This window comes from Orycteropus afer, unplaced genomic scaffold, assembly GCF_000298275.1.
Source record: "Orycteropus afer afer isolate SDZICR_OR568_19922 unplaced genomic scaffold, OryAfe1.0 scaffold00001, whole genome shotgun sequence".
In the NCBI taxonomy this organism is placed as follows: Eukaryota; Metazoa; Chordata; class Mammalia; order Tubulidentata; family Orycteropodidae; genus Orycteropus; species Orycteropus afer.
The window spans coordinates 20,723,024-20,744,804 of NW_006921588.1; the positions used below are offsets into that span (position 1 = coordinate 20,723,024).

The 21,781-nt window shown below is 37.1% G+C and overlaps 1 protein-coding gene across 1 annotated transcript in view; it reads left to right on the forward strand.

Moving 5' to 3' along the window:
- The window catches only part of PDE11A (phosphodiesterase 11A), a 592,677-nt gene that overhangs the window by 50,015 nt on the left and 520,881 nt on the right, over window positions 1-21,781 (forward strand). Inside the window, exon 2 of the mRNA XM_007937915.2 lies at window positions 5,632-5,790. Within this exon, the coding sequence (XP_007936106.1) occupies window positions 5,632-5,790 (159 nt within the window). The remainder of the gene's footprint in view (window positions 1-5,631; window positions 5,791-21,781) is intronic.

The following is a 21,781-nucleotide window of genomic DNA, read 5'->3' on the forward strand; positions in this document are numbered from 1 at the left end:
TTCTGTCATCCATTTTGGTCTTCTTTTCTCATCTTTTTAGTGATCTCTTGCTTTCTTCATGGATGATGTTCTTGATGTCATCCCGCAATTCTTCTGGTTTTCGGTCATTGGTGTTCAATGCATCAAATCTATTCTTTAGATGGTCTCTAAATTCAGGAGGGATATATTCAAGATCATATTTTGGCTCTCGTGGACTTGTTTTAATTGTCTTTAACTTCAAGTTGAACTTGCATACGAGCAGTTGATGGTTTGTTCCACAATTAGCTCCTGGCTTGGTTTTGGCTGAAGATACTGAGCTTTTCCATCACCTCATGCCACAGATATAGTCAGTCTGATTCCTGTTTGTTCCATCTGGCCAAGTCCATGTGTATAGCCACCGTTTGTGTTGTTGAAAAAAGGTATTTGCAATGAATAAGTCATTGGTCTTGCAAAATTCTATCTTGTGATTTTCAGCATTATTTCTGTTACCAAGGCCAAATTTTCCAATTACTGGTGATTCTTCTTTGCTTCCAACTTTTGCAGTCCAGTCACCAGTGATAATTAACACATCCTAATTGCAAGTTCAGTCAATTTCAGACTGCAGAAGTTGATAAAAATCCTCAATTTCCTCATCTTTGGCTTTGGTGGTTGGTGCAAATTTGAGTAATAGTCTTATTAACTGGTCTTCCTTGCAGGTGTATGGATATTATCCTATAACTGACAGCATTGTACTTTAGGATAGATCTTGAAACATCCTTTGTGATGATGAATGCCATGCCATTCCTCTTCAAATTGTCATTTCCGGCATAGTAGATCATATGGTTATCTGATTCAGAAGGTCCAAAACCAGTCCATTTCAGCTCACTAATGCCTAGGATAGCAATGTTTATGTGTTCTATTTCATTTTTGACAACTTCCAATTTTCTTCGATTCATACTTCGTACATTCATGTTCTGATTATTAATGGATGTTTGCAGCTGTTTCTTCTCAATTTGAGTCATGTTACATCTGCAAATGAGGATCTCTAAAGCTTTACCTTATCCATATCAGTAAGGCTGGTTCTACTCTGATGATGCAGCTCTTTCCCAGTCATATTTTGAGACCCTTCTGACCTAAGTGGCTCATCCTTCTGCACTGTATTGGACAACGTTTCCAAGCTATTCATAAAGTTGTGCAGTAATGTATCAGACAATGTTTTTCTTCTATTCATAAGGTTTTTCCTGGCCAATTCTTTGAGAAGTGGATGGCCTCTTCCTTCTTTCTAGTCTGTCTCAGTCTTCAAGCTGCCCCAAAACCTGTGCACCATGTGCAACCCTGGTGGGTTTGAAACACCAGTGGCTTAGCCTCACACCTCACAGCAACACGCCACCACAGTAGGACAAAACCAACAGACAAGTTTGTTTCCCTTAGCTGTTTGAAACCTCTCCACCCTTCCCTTACCAGGATCCCTGCTGCTTCTTCAGTGCTCTGTCCTGGTCCCTCTGACTTTTTCTCTCCTTTCCACCACTTTCCCACCACTTGGGGGGCATGGCCTGGGCCCCTCCCCTTTCCTGGATCCCTGCTGCTGCTTCCTCCCTCTGTCCTGGTCCCCCTAGCTTTTTCTCTCCTTTACCCTGCTTTCCTGCTGCTTAGGGGGCATCCCAAGTGCCCGTAAAGATTATAATCTTGGAAACCCTATGGGGCAGGTTTACTCTGTCCTCTAGGGCCACCATTAGTTGGAATCAGTTTAATGACACACAACAACAACAAAACTTAATGCAATAAAACTTCCTTTCTAGCTTTTAAATTGGAAGATCATTCATTAATCATCACATTGTTGTTGTTAGATGTCATTGAGTTGGCTGCAATTCATAGTGACCCTGTGTACAACAGAATGAAGCACTGTCCAGCCTTGCACTATCCTTGATGCTGGAGCTCATCATTACAGGCACTGTGTATTGCAGTTGAAGGTCTTCATTTTTTCAGTGAACCTCTAGTTTACCAAGCATGATATCCTTCTCTGGGGACTAGCCCCTCCTGACAACATGAGCAAAATAGGTGAGACGAAGTCTGGGCATTCTTGCTTCTAAGGAGTATTCTGGCTGTACTTCTTTCAGGACAGATTTGTTTGTTCTTCTGCTAGCCCATGATTATTTTCAGTATTCTTCACCAACACCACAATTTAAAGGTGTCAACTCTTCTTCAGTCTTCCTTATTCATTGTCCTGGTTTCACATGCATATGAGGCGATTGAAAATATAATGGCTTGGATCAGGTGCACTTTACTCTTCAAAGTTATATCTTTGCTCCTTAACACTTTAAAGAAGTCTTTTGCATTAGATTTGCCCAGTGCAATAAGGATGTCTGATTTCTTGACTGCTGCTTCCACGGGCGTTAATTGTGGACTCAAGTAAAATGAATCCCTGACGATTTCAGTCTTTTCTCCATTTCTCATGATGTTGCTTATTGGTCCAGTTGTGAGAACTTTTGTTTTCTTTATGTTGAGGAGTAATCCATACTGAATATTGTTGTCTTTAATCTTCATCAGTAAGTGCTTTAAGTCATCCTCACTTTCAGCAACCAAGGTTGTGTCATCTGCATATCACAGGTAGTTAATGAGTCTTCCTCCAATCCTGATGCTACGTTCTTCTTCATATAGTCCAACTTCTTGGATTATTTTCTCAGCATAAAGATTGAATAAGTATGGTGAAAGGATACAACCCTGATACACACCCTTCCTGATTTTAAATCATGCAGTATATGCTGTTCTGTTCAAAAAATAGCCTTTTGGCTTATGTACACATTCTTCATGAGCACAATTAAGTATTCTGAATTCCATTCTTCACAATGTTATCCATAATTTGTTATGATCCACACAGTCAAATGTCTTTGCATAGTTGATAAAATGCAGGTAAACATGCTTCTGGTATCCTTTGCTTTCAGCCAAGAGTCATCTGACATCAGCAGTTATATCCCTCCTTCCATGAACTCTTCTGAATCTAGCTTGAATAATGGTCATGTGTATCAGCACAATTATTTTTCTCCATGAGTTATAAGTTCAGTGGGTGTGGAGAGTTATGGAGATGATGGGGAGAATTTATAACATTTTTTGGGACCCTTGGTCATGCGGAAAATTCCCAGTGTCTGCTGTTTTCATGTGGCTTTGAATACTTTGGCAATGGATGCCCATATCCTGGGTGGTTATTCTACTCAACATTGGTCTTTGTTGGATAAGACATTCTTATCCAGAGATGCAGATTATCACAAAGGTAGGAGCAGACAGGCCATACCTACTCCAGAGTAGAATTTTGAATTCAGTTCAGCATGGTCCACACAACCAATATGCAACCACTATATGTGCCACTCTCCTTGTTCATTCTCATTTGAAAGCTTTTCAGTGAGTAATATTGATCTCACTAGTGACTAAGCTCTCTATCATTCAAAACATTGGTTCTCCCCTCTGTATTTATGTGAGAATCACCTGGGAGCATTTTAAAAAGTACCAGTGTCTGTTATTGGTTAAGTCATTTGGGGTGAGGTAGGGCCCAGACATTGGTAGTTTTGGAAAGCTTCTTAGGTAATTCTCATATGCATCCAGAGTAGAGGACAACTGACTTAGGTCAAAGGGTGTATCACCTTGTTTAATAAACTGATTTAGCAATCTTCTTGATGCTCTTCATTTACAGACTTTCACCTTCATCTCTTTCAGGCTAAGAAAGCTTTCAGGCTTTCTAGGAAGAAAGGTTGAAAATTAAAACTTTTTTTTTTTTGGAAGTTTTCATTTTCAACCTTTCTTCCTAGAAAGCCTGAAAGCTTTCTTAGCATGAAAGTTCCACTGAAACCTGTTCAGCGTCATAACTATGTGCAAGCCTCTCCTGGTGGGAATGATGGCTGTGCATGAGATGCGTTGGCCAGAATCAAGCCAGATCTCCCACACAGAAGGCAGGAACTCTATCACTGAACACCCTTGCACTACGCCCTAGCCCTTACAAAAACCAAACAAACCCTTTGCTCTAGTCGATTCTGCCTCATAGTGACCCTATAGAACAGAGTAGAACTGCCCCATTGGATTTTCAAGGCTATGGAAGCAGGCTGCCACATCTTTCTCCTGAGGAGCAGTAAGCAAGTGCTTTAGCCACTGTGCCACCAGGGCTCATTAGCCATCGTGCCATCAGGGCTTCTTCCCTAGCTTTTAGTCATATAAAATTGATTCTCCACTTGGTAAGTTACAAAGTTTTGTTTTTGTTGCAAAATTTTATTTTTGCCTCCTTTAACTAGGGGGTGTGGAAAACATTGGGAGATGCTGTATTCCAGCCCCTAGCTTGAAGCAGTGAGGCTGGATCCAGTACATCATCTCCTTTGCAGCTTTTTAAGTGCCTGTTATCCTCTCAAGAGCCATTTTTTTTTTTCCCTTTAAATGCTTGTTATCCTCTCAAGAACCATTTTTTTTCTTTCTTTTATTTATTTATGCATGTATTTGACCATTTCAAAGTAAATTGAAGGTTTCATGACATTTCATGGCCCAATACTCTAGCATGTATGTCCTAAAAAACAAGGACATTTCCTACATAATTACAACTACATCCAAGAAAATTTATATTGATACAATGTAACATTTATGTAACATAAAGCTCATGTTGCACTTTCTCTAATTGTCCTTCCAAAGATGTTCTTTATGGATTTTTTTAAATACAATTTCCAGTGAAAAATCACACATTATATCTGGCTTTCAGGTCTCTTAAGTCTTCTTTTACATCAGTACATTCCATGGGTTTATTTTCATTTAAAAGTTTTGTCTCTCTGACATTAACATTTTTGAAGCATCCAGTCAGTCTTCTGATTGATAACCAATAACCTATACTTTTCTTGTCCCCCCTTCATGCTTAAATTCATACTACACATTTGATGAGAATACTCCATAGGTGGTGTTGTGTCCTTCCTATTATATTACATTAGGAGGTAAACGATGTCATTTTGTCTTGTTAATGAGTTTGATTACTTGTTTAAGGTGGTGTCCACAGATCTCTGTATTGTAAAGATGGCTTTTCTCTTTTGTAATGAATAAGGAATTTTTGAGGTGATACTATGAGACTGTGTGAACATCCTGTTTAACAACCTTTCATCCTGTGATATTGGCATTCATTGATAATCCTTGTTTGCATCCATTATTATATTGACAGCTGCCAAATGGAGACTGTATTTCCATTATTCCTTGTACATCTATTAACATGCATTCTATAAAGAACTCATAGCTTCTTTTCTCACAGGATTGTTCTGACCAGAAAGATTATCCTGAAGTAGTGCTTTTCCTCATATTTTTCATAGTGTTTTAATATATTTTTATTATGTATTTTATATGATATTTCATAGCCAGTTGTCTTTGTGAAGGAACATTTTAATAGCCTACTGTGGGATTCTCTTTTTACACTTGCTCCGATCCCAATTTTGATATGTTGTGGTCAAGTTTAAAGTCTTTCTTCATTTAGCATGATAATATTTATGGCAATTATTTGTTATCATTTTATTCCTTTGAATTGAACATGAAATGAAATCTGTTATTGGATTTAAAATTAGTGGGGAAAGTTCCCAGTGATAAAGGATCATATACAGAAGTACACTTTACTTCTCCTTCTCCCTGACAGTGCAGTTTGTGCTTTCTCTGTCTTATTTTTAGGACCGAAGATTCAATGATGAAATTGACAAACTAACTGGATACAAGACAAAATCTCTATTGTGCATGCCTATCCGAAGCAGTGATGGCGAGATTATCGGTGTGGCCCAAGCGATAAATAAAATTCCTGAAGGTGCTCCATTTACTGAAGATGATGAAAAAGTAAGATTTCATGCATTTCTTCATGCCTTGTACTTTCCTTTTTAATCACTGATTGTCAATCTCTCTGAAAAGTATAGGAATTACATAAGTAGCTGTTAGATAGCCCATTCAGGTATCAAAGAGTTTTTCTGGAGTTATACAAAGTATAATGGGAGTGTTTTTTTTTTTTTTGATATTTCATAGAATGTAGTGTAATTGAAAATAATTACTTTATCTTTTTCTTATATAGCATTTCATTATAAGCCTTAGTAGTATTCTTGTTATTCCCTTGTCTTTATTTTCTTTATAACTAAGCTTTTTAATTGAGGATCACACCACTACCACCCATGGCCCAAGGGCAGATAAAGATTATTGTGTTTCAGAAACTCAGCACTTTTTCCTGTATTTTCATAACGACTAGGAAGAATTATTTTCTAATTTCTTTTATAAAAATCTCAATAAAATGAACACTATTTAATTATTATTCCAAATCGCCAATAAAAAAGAACATTGTTTTTGTCCCTGAAGAACAATTGACCTTGGTAGGAGTGAGATATATATATATATATTTGCTCTGATATTCTAAATTCTTTCACCAGTAGTTTATTCACTGGTTCATATTGAAAAAGAGACTGTTGATGAAATTGAAGTTCTGGCTTTGAAGTGATCATTTCCATATTAAATAAGATCTGTTGGAAATTTTATAAAATTTGTGGTAAAAACAAACCTCAGATTTCTTAAATTTGATGATTATTGTATTCCAATAAAAGGAGTATGGTAGTACAGTGACTAAGGCATCTGACTACTAACCAGAAGGTTGGTGGTTCAAACCCACCAGCCACTCTGCAGAAGCAAGACTGGGCAAGATTTGTTGTTGTTGTTATGTCCCGTCGCATTGGACTCGACTCATAGTGACCCCTCCTTGGGTTTCTGAGATGATATCACTAAGGAAATAGATAGCCCAACCTTCCTTCCGAGGAGTGGTTGGGTTTGAACCGCCAACCTTCTGGTTAGCAGTCAAGTGCCTTAGGCACTACACTACCTACCGCCTCAGAAACCCAATGGGGTTCTCTGTGATTTGGCATCAGGTCAGTGGCAGTGGCTTTTGCTTTTGGAATCCTCCAATAGCAGGGATTGCGAGGATGGCACAGGACATGACAGTATTTTGTGCCACGTAGAGTTCTTCATCTTACCTAGGGCTGCTGTGAGTCAGAGACAACTTGACGGTACCTAAGAACAACTGCAACATACTCCTATTTGATAAAAAAATAAATAAAAACTTCATAATTTAATCTTCTGGATGTGGGTTGCTGTTTGCCAGTGCTAAATGCTAATGCATTAAATTAATACAAAAGTTCTGATTCAAAAAAAGTCAACATAAAACATGATTATAAGGAAACAAGAAGATTCTTAAGGTCAGAGAGTCCTTTATTGAGGTCATTTCTTTAGTGGAATTGAATAACCCAAATCCCAAATATTTAGTTCTCATCCTTAATTCCCTTTACAATACATTTTGCGTTCTGGACTTTTCTCAATGGCTTTATACTGGTGAGATAGAACTTCATGAGTGCTGGTGATTTAAACAAAGTGTTTGCACAGGGCTTTGGACTTGTCTTCAGCGACATCAATGTTTAGCTTCATCGTCAACGAAGGCCTGGGACCAGGTCTCAGCTCATCTAATGGCAAGCAGCTGGTTTTGGTGATCTACTTAACCTCCGAAACTCAGTTTCTTCATTTGTCAGCTATACTATCTACTCTGCTGTGACATGATCATTCAATAAGATCATAAATGAAAGGTACTTTGCAAAATGTAAGAAACCAGACAATGGTAAAACATAAATTTTATTTAAAAATATAGTATTTTCTGAATTTAAAATGTTCTAGATTTGTCACCAGGCAGCTTATTTCTTAGATTCATTGTCATTTGAGTATTTCTTTTCTCCAACTTCTATATTTTTTCCTTCTGCAGTGATCCTGTGTATCCATGATAGAGTTCTAATTCCATCCTCTACAAGATATTGTTGTTCTTTCTCCCAAGAATTCTATGTATTGTAAACAAATAGGAATGGCAAAGAGGAAGGACAGAAGATACAATATAGTAACAATAAAAGGGAAGGAGCAAGTGCTAGATTGTTGTTGTTGTTGTTATGTGCTGTCGAGTCGGACCCGACTCATAGCAACCCCTCCTTGGGTTTCCGAGGCAGTATCACTACGGAAGTAGATTGCCCCATCTTCCTTCCGAGAAGTGGCTGGTGGATTTGAACCGCCAGCCTTCTGTTAGCAGTCAAGTGCCTTAGCCACTATGCTACCAGATGCTAGATACTTCTTCCAAATTAGGGAAGACAGTGTGCATAAAGGCTGCACACAGGCCCTATAATGAGTTCACTTTAGTTGAACTTCCATCTCTGCTATGGCCTCTGTAACCCTGGGCAAGTTGCTTAACTTCTCTGTGCCTCATTTTCTTCCTGTGAGAAGAGGGATAATAGTATTACCAATCTCTTAGGGCTGTGCAGAATTAAATGAGAGAATACAGAGAAAGAATTTAGAAGAGTACCTAGCATATAGTAAGTTATCAAAAAAAAAAAAAATAGTATTTACTGACAACGTACTATACATATAAGGTACAGCCAACTCTCAGTTGAAAAAAAATTCTTTCTGTGTAGTTTAAATCTCTAAGTTTTTTATTAAGCACAATGTATATGCCAGGTAATCTTATGAAGTTGGAGTTTCATCAATAAAAAGGGAGATACGTTTCTTTATAAATTCAATATTCTCTTTTGAATTTACTGTTTACTTGGTTGTACAGATTGTGTTAGACTGTTATGCTAATCATTATATTAATTTATATTATGCTTTTAAAGTTATTTCTCAAACATATATCAGTATATGCATGCAGTCGACATTTACCATTTTTAGGGGTTATAAAGTTTTCTTCTTCTTTTTCTGTATAGCCTACTTTTCTTAGTCATTGCCTTACTACTGGGAATTTGAGTTGTTTTCAGTTTTTCACTAATATAAACACCCCTTGTATGAGTATATTTGATGAATTACTTTTTTCTTTGTGTTATTTCCTTGGGATATATTCCAAAAGCTGAAATTGCTGGGCAAGAAAAAGTTTATAGCTCTCATTCCGTGCTATCATATAGCTTTTGGAAATATTGAACCCATTTACAATGGTCGTGGCATGCATCTACCTATTTTCACAGAGGCTGCCAGCTTTGTTCAATTCGCATTTTAAAACCCAAATTGTATTTCCTTAATCTGTCAGCAAGCTTGAGGCAGCTTCCTCCCACATTCAACAGCATAAACTCCAGCAAACAAAAGTAATTTCAGTGTTGCCTACAAGTAAGGAAACAAGGAAGCTAAACAGAAACCTTGTGGTTAGTGGATAGGTACAGAGCTTTGGAGTCAGAGAGGCTCCAAGGCAAGTTCAAGTCTTTGCTCTGCTACTTGTTAGCTGTGACCTTGAGCAAGTTGCTGAATCCCTCTGAACCTCAGAACCTCTATTATAGGGATGCTGTGAGGAGTATATTAGATAATAGGTGTAAAGCTCATGGGGTAGCATTTGTTATCAATAAATGGAGCATCATTAAATATCTCAACATGTATTTCAAAGTCAAACTAAAATAATTTGAGCCCTATTTGTTATTTTACTTTGTACACATAACTGCCATATCATCATTCATAGGGGTAATGGTAAATTTATTACATACTTAGCATGATATGATCTATATGTCTTAATATCTTAAAATGTCAACTTCTGGATGCTATAAGTTATATTTGGCATAATTTTAAAACATTTTGCAAAGCAAAACTAAAAAACAATCATTTGCCTGAGAGTAAATTAAAAATTAAATGTGGTATATTTCTGGACTAACATAGTTATTCAAAGGATCCTATTGAGTTTCTTGAAAATTCTGTAACTAAGATTCAGTGGCTGTGCTTTATTATGTAATAATGGTTGGAAGAGACCGGAGGGACTGTGAAATCCATTCCCCACTACCTTGACCCTCATCCAGTGCAGAATCTTTACCTGACAGATCTTTATCTAGTCATCCAGCTTAAAAAATTATTTTAATGACTTTATAATCATACTTAATTAACAATAATTTTATCAGCAGTAGTGAGACTTTTATGTAAAATATAGTCTACATGTGCACACATTAATAATTTAAATTACATACTGACAAATTATTAGTTTGGTAATTTATGTTAGAAATACACACAAAAGCAGAATAGATGATTAGTATTTCCTGGTTCACTTCATGGGTTTCAAGCAAATGTTCCTGTTTTTCAGTGATATGTATATACCAGCTGGTTTAAGCAATATAACTGGACTCTTTGCAAGCAATTAATTCATCAATTTGTTATTCCTGGTTGAGTAAAGGAGGTATTATTTTGCAGAACAAAATAATGAGACCTGGACGGGAGCAAACATTTGTGATCTATTAAGATGTGTGGGCATGCTAGGATGAAACCTGGGAAACAGAAATTTTCTACCCTTCCCAGGTTGCCCATACCTCATTCCTAAAGAAGCCATTTCTTCTTGCAGTTTTGCATAAAGTATGATATATCTATTGCAGTTACTTTCCAACAGTAGACATAAGCTGTTGTGGCTTGAAGTTCTTCTTTGGGTACACAGTTTCTTTGGCCTGTGGCCACCACTCTACAACTCATAATTTGGAGAGCTTTGCTACCCTGTTGCTATCCATCCCACCGACATGTTCAGACTCCTTGCTGTGCTGGAATACAGCCAACTGAGTTTGGCTGTTGTAGAACTGGCCATGTTCCAGGAACTTGTTACTGGTGATGCTGCCCTGCCAGTTGGTGCTGAACATGGTGCAAGAATGATGCTAACGAGCTTCTTTCTGCAGGAGCTGTAGTTCTGTTAACTGCAGCAGATCTGGGACTCACACCAGATAATGGGGAGGATTTTACAAGCTCACACTGAGAGGGGTGATAAATGTGTGGCCTCAGAAGACTGAATGTGGCTCATAGACATGTGACTTGCATAAGATTTGAATTAATTTTGTTATTATTTTATTGAAATCCTTTAGACATGGCTGCAAGCTCTAACCCTACCATAACATCCAACCCCCAAACAACTAATTAGTTTAATAGAATTAATTTGATGGAAAAGGTACCTAAATGGACAGGCTTCCTCTGTCATTTTCTGAAGAATTAGCTTCTAGACAAAAGGGCTTTTCAAAAGTATTTTTCAAATAGCTATTTTTAAAAAAGCATCTTGTGATATACATAACCAAAAAAACAAACCAAACCCACTGCTATCAAGTCAATTCCTACTCATGGCAACCCCCATTAGGTTTCCGAGGCAACAAATCTTTACAGAAGTAGATAGCCCTGTCTTCCTTCCACGGAGTAGCTGGTGGGTTTGAACCACCAACCTTCGTGGTTAGTAATCAAATACCTTAGGCACTGAGCCACCAGAGCTCCTTTATTATATGCATGCGTAATGGTATTATGAGAACTCTGTCAGGCAAGTTTATTTTTTTACTATTAACATAGTGCCTAAAGCATTTGACTGCTAACCAGAAGGCTGGTGGGTTTCCTCAGAAGGAAGATTGGGCAATCTACTTCCATAGTGATACCTCCTCAGAAACCCAAGGAGGGGTCACTATGAGTTGGGTCCAACTCGATGGCACATAACAACAATAACAACATAAATACTGCTTTTTTTTTTTTTTTTTTTAGATACTCAAATGCTAAAAGAATTGCCCTTTGTGCTCTCATCTCTTTTATTTTTTCCTTTTCTGCCTATATTCCATTTGTTAGATTTTCAAACCTCTTGCCCTCATTTGCTCTATGTATATAGAAATATCCTCTGCTAAACCTATATATGCTTGTAGATGTAGTCTCATTCACTTACCCATAACTGCTTAGCTTGCATGTCTGCCTATGTATCCACTCATAGATCATTGTTTATTATTACTGATATTGCAAGATTGTGTATGTAGTAGTGTTTACTTTCATTGTCTGTAACTCTGTGCACCTCTCAGTGTCTTCCTTTGCCTTAGTGATATTGTGCTGATCTCCCTCTTATTGTATATTGCCTTTCCCTTCACTCAAATTAATATGTCTACCATCAAGTGACTGTCTCTCCTATTCCCTGCCATCCTGGTAACCATCAAAGAATGATTCTTTCTCTGTGTAAACCTTTTCTTGGCTTTTTATAGTAGTGGTCTCATACAATATTTGTCCCTTTGCGATTGACTTATTTCACTCAGCATAAAGTGTTCCAGGTTCATTCATGTTACGAGGTGTTTTATGGATTTGTCATTATTCTTTAACATTGCATAATATTCTGTTGTGTGTATGTACCATAGTTTGTTTATCTGTTCATCTGTTGATGGGCACTTAGGCTATGTCTATCTTTTTGCTATTGTGAATAATGCTGTTATGAACATGGGTGTGCATATATCTGTTCATGTCATGGCTCTTATTTCTCTAAGATATATACCTAGTTGTGGGGTTGCTAGATCATATGATATTTCTATTTCCAATTTTTAAGGAAGTGCCATACCATTTTCCACAGTAGTTGCTCTATTTTGCAGTCCCACCGGCAGGGTATGAGGGTTTCAGTGTCTCAATGCTCTCATCAGCATTTTTTTTTCCTATGTTTCTGAACTTTGCTATTAATGCTGGAGTGAGATGGTATCTCATTGTTTTGATTTGCATTGAGCTCTGGTAGCGTAGTGCCTAATGTAGTTGATTGCTAACCAGAAGGCTGCCGGTTCAAACCCACCAGCCACTCCTCGGAAGGAAGGTTGGGCAATCTACTTCTGTAGTGATACTGCTTCAGAAACCCAAAGAGGGGTCGCTATGAGTCGGATCTGACTCAATGGCACTGAGTTTGTTTGTTTGAGTTCAATGGCTAATGATTGCAAGCATTTCTTCATGTTTTTGTTGGCCACCTGAATGTCTTCTTTGGTGAAATATTTGTTCATGTCCTCTGCTCATTTTTTAAATGGGAGACCCTTAAGTAAAGCACTACTAAAGAAGGAGAGCAAAGAAAGGGCCGTCACACTCTGTGATTTCAAAACCTACTCTATAGCCACAGTAGTCAAAATAGCCTGGTATTGGTACAATGACAGACACATAGACCAATGGAATGGAAGTGAGAACCCAGAAGTAAATGCATCCACCTGTGGACAGCTGATCTTTGATAAAGGGCCAATACTCATTCAATGGGCAAGAGGCAGACTCTTTAACAAATGTTTATCCATTCAGAAAAATAAAGCAAGATTCATATCTCTCATCAAATACAAACAATAATTCAAGATGGATCAAAGATATTTAAATGTAAACCCAAAACCATAAAGATCATCAAAGAAAAACTAGAGGCAAACTTAGGGGCCCTGATACATGGCATAAATACACTATCAAACATAACTAAAACTGTATAAGCAGCAGGAAAAAAACTAGATGGCTGGGACCTCCTGAAAGTTAAACGTTTATGATCATCAAAAGACTTCACCAAAGACTGAGAGAGAGAACCTACACTCTGGGAAAAATTTTTGGTGATGAAATATCAGACAAGGGTCTAATCTCTACAATTCATAGAAGAGTGCAACATCTGAGCAACAAAAAAACAAGTACTTCCAACTGAAATAGTCTTTTGATTGAACCATTTCTGCAAGTGTGTAATGACAAAAAAACTAGCTTTCTTATAAACTTTCTCTGATTTCTGCCGGGTTTGGTCAAGGGGAAATGATCTGCAATTGCAGATTAGAAATAAATACTTGGCAGTAAGAATCCTTAGTTCTTAAAGAACTAGAACAAGGTGTTTACTAACCAAAGAAACCAAACTCACTGCCATTGAGTTGTTTCTGACTCCTAGCAAGCTCTCCAAGTTTCTGAGGCTGTATCTTTTCAGAAGCAGATTGCCCAGCCTTCCTTCCAATCTTGTTTACTGGAGATTTCCATTTCAGACAGCCAATTGTCTTTGAATAACTGGTTTAGTGTTAATTGTGCGAATAAAAGAGCAAGGTTGTCTCTTTTTACCTTTGAATGCTGACCTCAGAGATTTTGTAAGGAGCTTTATAAATCTGCTTACCAAGCACTAGCTACATTTTGATTTGGAATTTTGACAACTTAAATTGTTTTGTTTCAAAAGTGGAATTGGTAATTCCAAGTATATTTTGCTACCTTTGAATTTTGTATCACTGTCTTTCTTGTTTCTTTGTGCTTTCCTTTTCTGAAAAGATTATTTCCTAATTATAAAAGTAATAGAAAAATATGTAGCTACAAGGAAAAAATGCAAATTGTCTATAAGCATCCTACTTTTCAGTTATAATTGCTGTTAATTTTTAACTACATTTCTCTGTATTTAGCCACTCCTCGGAAGGAAGGTTGGGCAATCCTACTTCCCTAGTGATACTGCCTCGGAAACCCAAGGAGGGGTCGCTATGAGTCGGGGCCGACTCGACGGCAAACAACAACCACAACAACAACATAAATAAATAAATACATTTTCCCAAAATTTGCATCATGTTGTCTACATGGTATTTGATCATGTTTTAAATAATTTTTCAAAGGTACAATTTATGAGATTACATTATATTCTACCATATAAATGTACCATAGTTTGTTTAATCATTTTATTCCTCAGCATTTAGTTTGTTTCTAAAACTGTATTACAAAATTACACTGTAATGAACTTTTTTATACATAGGTCTGGCATCATATTTTAGGATAGCTGTTAGGCTGAATTACAAGAAATTGCTGTTCTGTTAGTAAAAAAATTATCCAATATTAGCAATTTCATGTGGTTCCAACTAAAGTTTAGGATTATTGGGATACGGGGTTTGAACATTAATTTTTTATAAACACTTTATTGAGATATAATTCACATACATACTATACTTACTATGATACCAAGTACCAAGTTAAAGTTCACAAGGACATAGTCCTCTGCAACACTGCCCTTGCTTCAATAAATTCAGGGATCTCCAGGCCACCCTCACTTCTGACCAGATGACCACAAATTTGGGGTTGCCACTACCCCTCCATTTCAGTAACTTTCTAGAGTGACTCACAGAGCTCAGCAAAGTGTTCAATGTACTGAAGATTATAGTTTTAGTACACCAAATGGATGCAAATCAGACAGAACAAGGCAAAGGGACAGACTCATTAGATGAGATCTGAGAAAATCCCAAATGGAAAGCATTTGTTATCTTCTCGTTGTGGAGTTAGGATGGTCGTGTAACCCTACCAGCACACTGATGTGTGACAATAATCAGAATATTGCCAATAAGGGAGAGCTCACTGGAGCTTTGGTGTCCAGAGTTTTAATTGAAGTTTTATTTCATAGGTGTAATTGGTTGAATCATTGGCCATGTGATTGCACTCAATCTCCACCCCTTTCTCCTCATTAGAGGTAGGTCTGATATTAGGTGGCTCAAAGCTCCAACCTTCTAATCACAGGATGGATCTTTCTGGCATGGCCAGCCCCCATCCTGAGTCATCGCCCTAAACTATGGAGAGGCCCATCATGATTGAGCCTGTTAGCATGAACTATTAGATGTGTCCAACATGCCCACTATGAATCACAAAAACACTCCAAATACGTAATTCCAAGCATTTAGAGGTTACCTCCCCCAAAATGAGGACAAAGCCCAGACAAATTCTTTATCATAAATATACATTTCACTCATTTAATGTTTACAATTAAGGTTTTTAGTATATTCACAGAGAGGTTCAAGCATCACTGCAACCAATTTTACAACATTTTCATCATCCTCAAAAGAAATGTGTTCCCATTAGCAGTCACTGCACATCTTCCTCCCAGCCCTAGGCAACCACCAATCTACGTTCAATCTTTCTGAATTTGCCTATTCTGGATGTTTCATATATGTGGAATCATATACTATTTGGTCTTTTGTGACAAGTTTCTTTTTCTTTGCATGTTTCCAAGGTTCATTTATCTTCAGCCATACATCAGCACTTCATTTTTTATGACCAAGTAATATTCTATTTTATGGATATACCACATTTTATTTATCTATTCATCTGTTGGTGAACATTTAGGTTCTTTCTACTTCTTGGCTATTATGAATAATCCTGCTGTGATTTTTTTTTTGCCATAAGTATCCATATTTAAGTTTTTGTGTATACATTGATTTTCATTTCTCTTGGGTGTGTACCTAGGAGTGGAGTTACTGGTCAGATGGTAAGTCTATATTTAATCTTTTGAGGAACTGCAAGACTGTATTCCCAAATGATTGCACCATTTTACATTTCCATCAGCATTGTATGAAGATAGCAATTTCTCTACATCCTCGTTAATACTTACTATCTTTTTGAATTTAGCCATCCTAGTGAGTGTGAACTGGTATGTCATTGTGGTTTTGATTTACATTACCCTGATGACTAATGGAGGTGAGCATCTTTTCATGTGTTTATTGACTAAACACTTATTTTTAAAGCTCTTAATACAGTTTACCTATTTTATCTCCAGAAAGTTTTATCAGTTTCCAATGCCAACTCACTGCACTTTTACTAGCTTCAATATTATACTTCTTAAAAATTGTATTCTCTTGATTTCTAATTTTACTTCCTTTCTACTTCTTTGATTTATTCTGTATATGCATGCATTTCATAAGAAATTAATAATTACTGTTCTAAACTGATAAACACACACATACATATTTAAGAAAGAAAGACTAGCATGATGCAAACTGACCTAAGCCAGTTTGGTCACAAACAATTAGACTATATTTGTTACATAATAGCTGCCATTTTTATTTTTTAAGTAGATGAGAGTTGGCTACTTTCCCATTACGTTGCTACTTGGTTTTAATGAAAGCAGGCCTCAGGCCAAATTCTGCCACACATAAAGACATTTATTTAAACAAAAATTTATTGGCTAACGGGGTCATATATTCATACATTCTGTTTAATAGGCTTCACAAAGTCCTAGCTCTCTTTGTTTTAGATGATCTAAATACCCCTTGATATATTCCAGAAGCAGAATCTGGTTGCTTTTATTCAGAGCACCAGGCAACCAGAATCCTTCCACCCAATAACAGGATTGAGTGGCCTCAGAATGCATTCCTAAGAGTACAAATTTGGGATTTACTAGATTAATACAGGATGAGGAATAGCTCTAAAATATTATAACCAATACACTTACCTTACTGATTTCGGTAATCAGTCCATCTCTAGCATCCACTGTGCTGAGTAACAAGCCACCAAGTTCACTAATGAAAACCCATTTCTATCATGAACAAAGCTCATGCCATTGATGTCAGATGAAGATATCTTGAACACTCGTAGTAACTGCATTAGAGTGTGGCTTTCTGATTAAATATCAACTGACCATACCTGGAGTGTAAATTCTTGATAGGACAACTCTCTCTCTGCTCCTCACTGGCATGCTAAACCTCACTGTGTAAGTTATCCCCCTCCACACACACATTGTCTTTGCTAAAGAATTGAAAGCAAATTACAGACATCATAAAAGCATGCACAGTCTTTTGCTGTTCTTTCTTTATTTGTCTTCTTCCTTCCCACCCCCCCCGACCCCCAAACAAGAAAACGTAATAATGGAACCACTGATTAAGTGTCTTCTATGTCATAAGTGCTTTATTTTGCATATATTATTTCATTTAATCCTCACAATAATCCTATTGCTTATTTTATTACTATTATAATCATACTCAGTCTGTGAATGGAAAAACTGAATGTCAGAGGCCTTAAAGAATGTATCTTGGACCATTATACTTGTATACGGGAGAGCCAGGAATTAACTATGCCTTTCTATCTTGACATAGCACATAGGACTACATGGTGTATGTTCATTATCTTCCTATTGTTTCATCTTTACTTCAAGGACTTATGAACACATAGATAGTAGTCTACTTGCTGGATATTTATAGGTGGTATCTTAGTTTCCCAGTACTGATATAACAAAAATACCATAAATGAATGACTTTAATGAACAGAAATTCATTTTCTTACTTTTTCAGAGGCTAAAAGTCTGAATTCAGAGCACTGACCCTAGGGGAAGCCTTTTTCTTCCAGCTTAGGGGAAGGTCTTTGTCTCTTTTCAGTTTCTGTTCCTCGGTTCCTTGGTGACTTTCCTGTGGCATGACCTCTATCTCCCTCCATATGTGCTTGCTTCTCTGTGCCTAATCTGCAATTCTGTCTCAAAGGTGATTGACTTAAAACGCACCCTACACTGTTAAGGTGTCATTAACATAACAAAAATGCAAATCCCCAAATGGGATTGCATCCACAGGTATAGGGGTTTAGGATTTGCAAGAAGTATTTTTTTGGGACACACAATTCAGTCCATAACAGGTGGTTAAATAAAATTTGAGATTCTGCATGTTTAACAAATTAGGGCAGGGAGAGTAGAACCTTGAGATAAGTGAAAAATTATTCCTAAATTATATTGTCATTTGTGAATACATTCAATTAAACTTAAGCATTATGTCTGTAAGGAGAATAGAAAAGTGAACATGCTAAATGGTTAGGAATTATTAAAAATAATGATGACCACAAACGTGTAACTATGAGATAGATAATGTAATATTTTCCTTCTTCTATTTTTTGTGTTTCCTCTGACCAATAACTAAGCATTTTTAGTTTGTTCTTTTCATGGTTGTCTTGTCCTCTCCTGAAGATGAAAAGGAGTTGAAGAGCAGTCTAAATGTGGCTTTCTTTTGCTTTGAAAAGTTGTGCTTTTCAAATTTGTAAATTGTGTTCAATTTCTCTGATCAGTGAGGTGAATTTCCACTGTATATTACCTTGCAGCCTATTTGGAGAGGTGTTTTTAGGTCCCCCCTATATTTAGCAAAGCCATAGACTGTGCTGTTAAATGAAGCTACATTATATTCCTTATTAGAGAATTTCAAACAGAATATAAAATGACTTGGTGGCACAGCACATCATTTTCATTTTTAGCAATGTATTGATTTTAAAAACATACTTGAGTATTTTTTTTCTTTTTTTCTGTTTTATATGTCAAAAGTAGAAATGGAACCATTTCTTTTTGTCATTTTTCATTATTTCCTTCTATTCCCCCCACATGCATCCTTGATAATATCCTGGCTAGATATGATTGTAGGCTATTTTCACTGGCAAATTCTGATTCCATTGCCAATCAATAAAGTTTAGGAACATTATCCCCACATTGCCTTCATATTCTGCACACTCCATTTAGAAATGAGAAAAAGTCTCAAAGGTAGGCACTACTATATTACCAAACAGGCAACAAGGTCCCTCAAGAGAGACCCTGAGCTGGAGTGAGAGGATGTTGAGAGGGGGAGAAAGTAATGAATAGTTTTGAAAAATGAGATTATGTAAGTTAGAGCTGCCCAGAAATGCTCTGAAGGTCTATTAGACACAGTTCTTGAAAAGGAGTTTAAATGAAACTAAAATGCAATAATGAAACTCTCTCACTGGAGAGAATTTAAAATGATTCCTCATGAGAATTAATTGACGTCATCAGGAGGCTGGAACATGCTTTGTCCATATGAATAGCATGTTTGGCATTTTGGAAGAGTCACTGTTTATCTGATACATATGACACCGCGTAATAAGTGACCAGTGCATGTGGTAAATCAGTACCTTTTCTTTCAAGCTGTCACTCAGCCTATTAAAAACAAAAACAAAAACAACTCACTGCCATCAAGTCATTTCTGACTCAGCGATCCCCATTGGGTTTCTGAGGCTGTGCATCTTTACAGAGGTAGATGGCCCAGTCTTCCTTCCATGAAGCAGCTGGTAGGTTTGAACCACTGACCTTCCAGTTAGCAGTCAAGTCCCTTATCCACTATACCACCAGAGCTCCTTATATAATAAATAGCATTGTGTAATTATGACATCTATAGCTTTGAGGATGCTCAACTATGTCTTCAGTGCTTGACTATTTGGTATATCTTGTTTCTAAAAAAGCCTATCCATCTCATTTTTTTCTCTTTCTCTTATAAAAACAGTGCTTCTGATTAATTTTGCAAAGCCCTTAATGTTGACATGAAATTTGTTTTTCATGATTTCTCAATAGTACTTGTGGTTTGATGTAACTAAAATTTCTTCCATGTATGTCCAGCTTTCTGTCTATTTCCAAATCCAGAATCAACATAAGCCTTGAATTTATTCTTCCCTGTTATGAAAACAGAGAACTACAGTCCTTAGATGACCCTTTAATTCCACTAGTCCTTTGCAGTGTTGGCATTTAAAATCTCAGCTTAATAGTTTGGCATGCACCGTCATGATTAAGATGGTCATAGAACATGATGATAGTTTTGCTATTACTTTTTGTTTTAATAATTTTTGTTGTTGTCGTTGAGCATAGACACAGCAGAGCACACACCAATTCAACAGTTTCTACTTGTACAATTCAGTGACATTGATGATATTCTCCAAGTGGTGTTACTACCATTTTCATCTCCTTTTCTGAGTTGTTCCTCCCTCGTTAACATAAACTCACTGCCCCTAAAGGGCTTGTAGCTAATCTTTCCAGTTGTCAGTTTGATCCCGCAGAGAGTGATGTTAAAAGAGCATAATGCTGAAGGCAGACATTCTTTACCAGTAAAGATAAGCTGTTGTTTGGTTTTTTAAGACTTCAAGGGATATTTTTTGTTGAAGATTTAAAGATTATCCCAGGGCAGTAGTTTCAGGGATTCATCTAGCTTGCATGACTCCAGAAAATCTGAATTTCATGAAGATTTGAAATTATGTTCTGCATTTGCCTCCTTTTGCTCAGAATGCTTCTGTAGAATCATTGATTGAACAAAATGTTCAGTGATGGTAGCCAGGTGCCATCCAGTTTTTCTGGTCTCATGACAAAGGAGTCAGTTGTTCATGGAGGCAATTAGCCAACTATTCCTGACTCTCCTTCTTTTTCTGTTGCTCCAGATAAATAGAGAGCAATTGTCCTGTCTTAGATGGCTGCTTGCAACCTTTTAAGACCCCAGGCACTGTGCAGTAAACTAGGAGGTAGAACAGAAGCACTAAACCTGTTATTAGCCAATTAACTGGGGTGTGGTATGAAACCATGACCCTAAACCTCCAAATCAAAGAACCAAATCCTATGAGGTATTTATTTGCTTGTACATAAAAACCTTCAACGGCTACTCTTTTTTTTTTTTTTAATATATCTATCAAATAACTTTGTCAATTCAAATTTTTACAAATGTACAATTTATTGACAGCAATTACATTTATTGCCTATGCAACCCTACTCTTAATCAATGCAATTTTTCTATCACTGTAAACTGAAAATCTGTACTCCATAAGCAATAATCCTTTTTTCCCCTCCCTCTTGCCCATGGAAACCACTAATAAACTTTGGCTGTATACATTTGCCTACTCTTACCTTTTTAAAGTAAAGTCACAGAATAGTCATCATTTTGTGATTGACTTATTTCACTCAGCATAATGTCTTCAAGCTCCATCTGTACTGTAAGATGTATTGTAGCACATATGTAGACTTCATTTCTCCTACATGTTTGAGTAGTGTTCCACTGTATGTATGTACCATATTTTGTTTAGTCATTCATCCATTAATGGGCCTTGAGGTTGTTTCCACCTTTTGGCTATTGTACATAGTGCTGCAATGAACATTGGTGTATAAGTACTTGTCTGAGTCTCTGTTTTCAAGTCTTTTGGGTATATACCTAGGAGTGGAATTACTGGGTCATATAGTACTACTGATGACATAGTGCCTAAGGCATTTGACTGCTAACCAGAAGACTGGCGGTTCAAACCCACCAGCCACTCCTTGAAAGGAAGATTGGACAACATACTTCCATAGAGATACCACCTTAAAACCCAATGTGGGGTCACTATGAGTCAAAATCAACTCAACGGCAGTGAGTTTTTGGTTTTTTGGATAGTAGGTTTATTTTCAATGAAGTAGTGTTACCCTCCCGAGAGGGACCGGGTCTCCAGGAGCAAGGTAAGCACGGGCGGGCTTGTGCTTACTCACTGATCTGCACTGAACACTTTCCCTTGTTACCCTCCCGAGAGGGACCAGGTCTCCGGG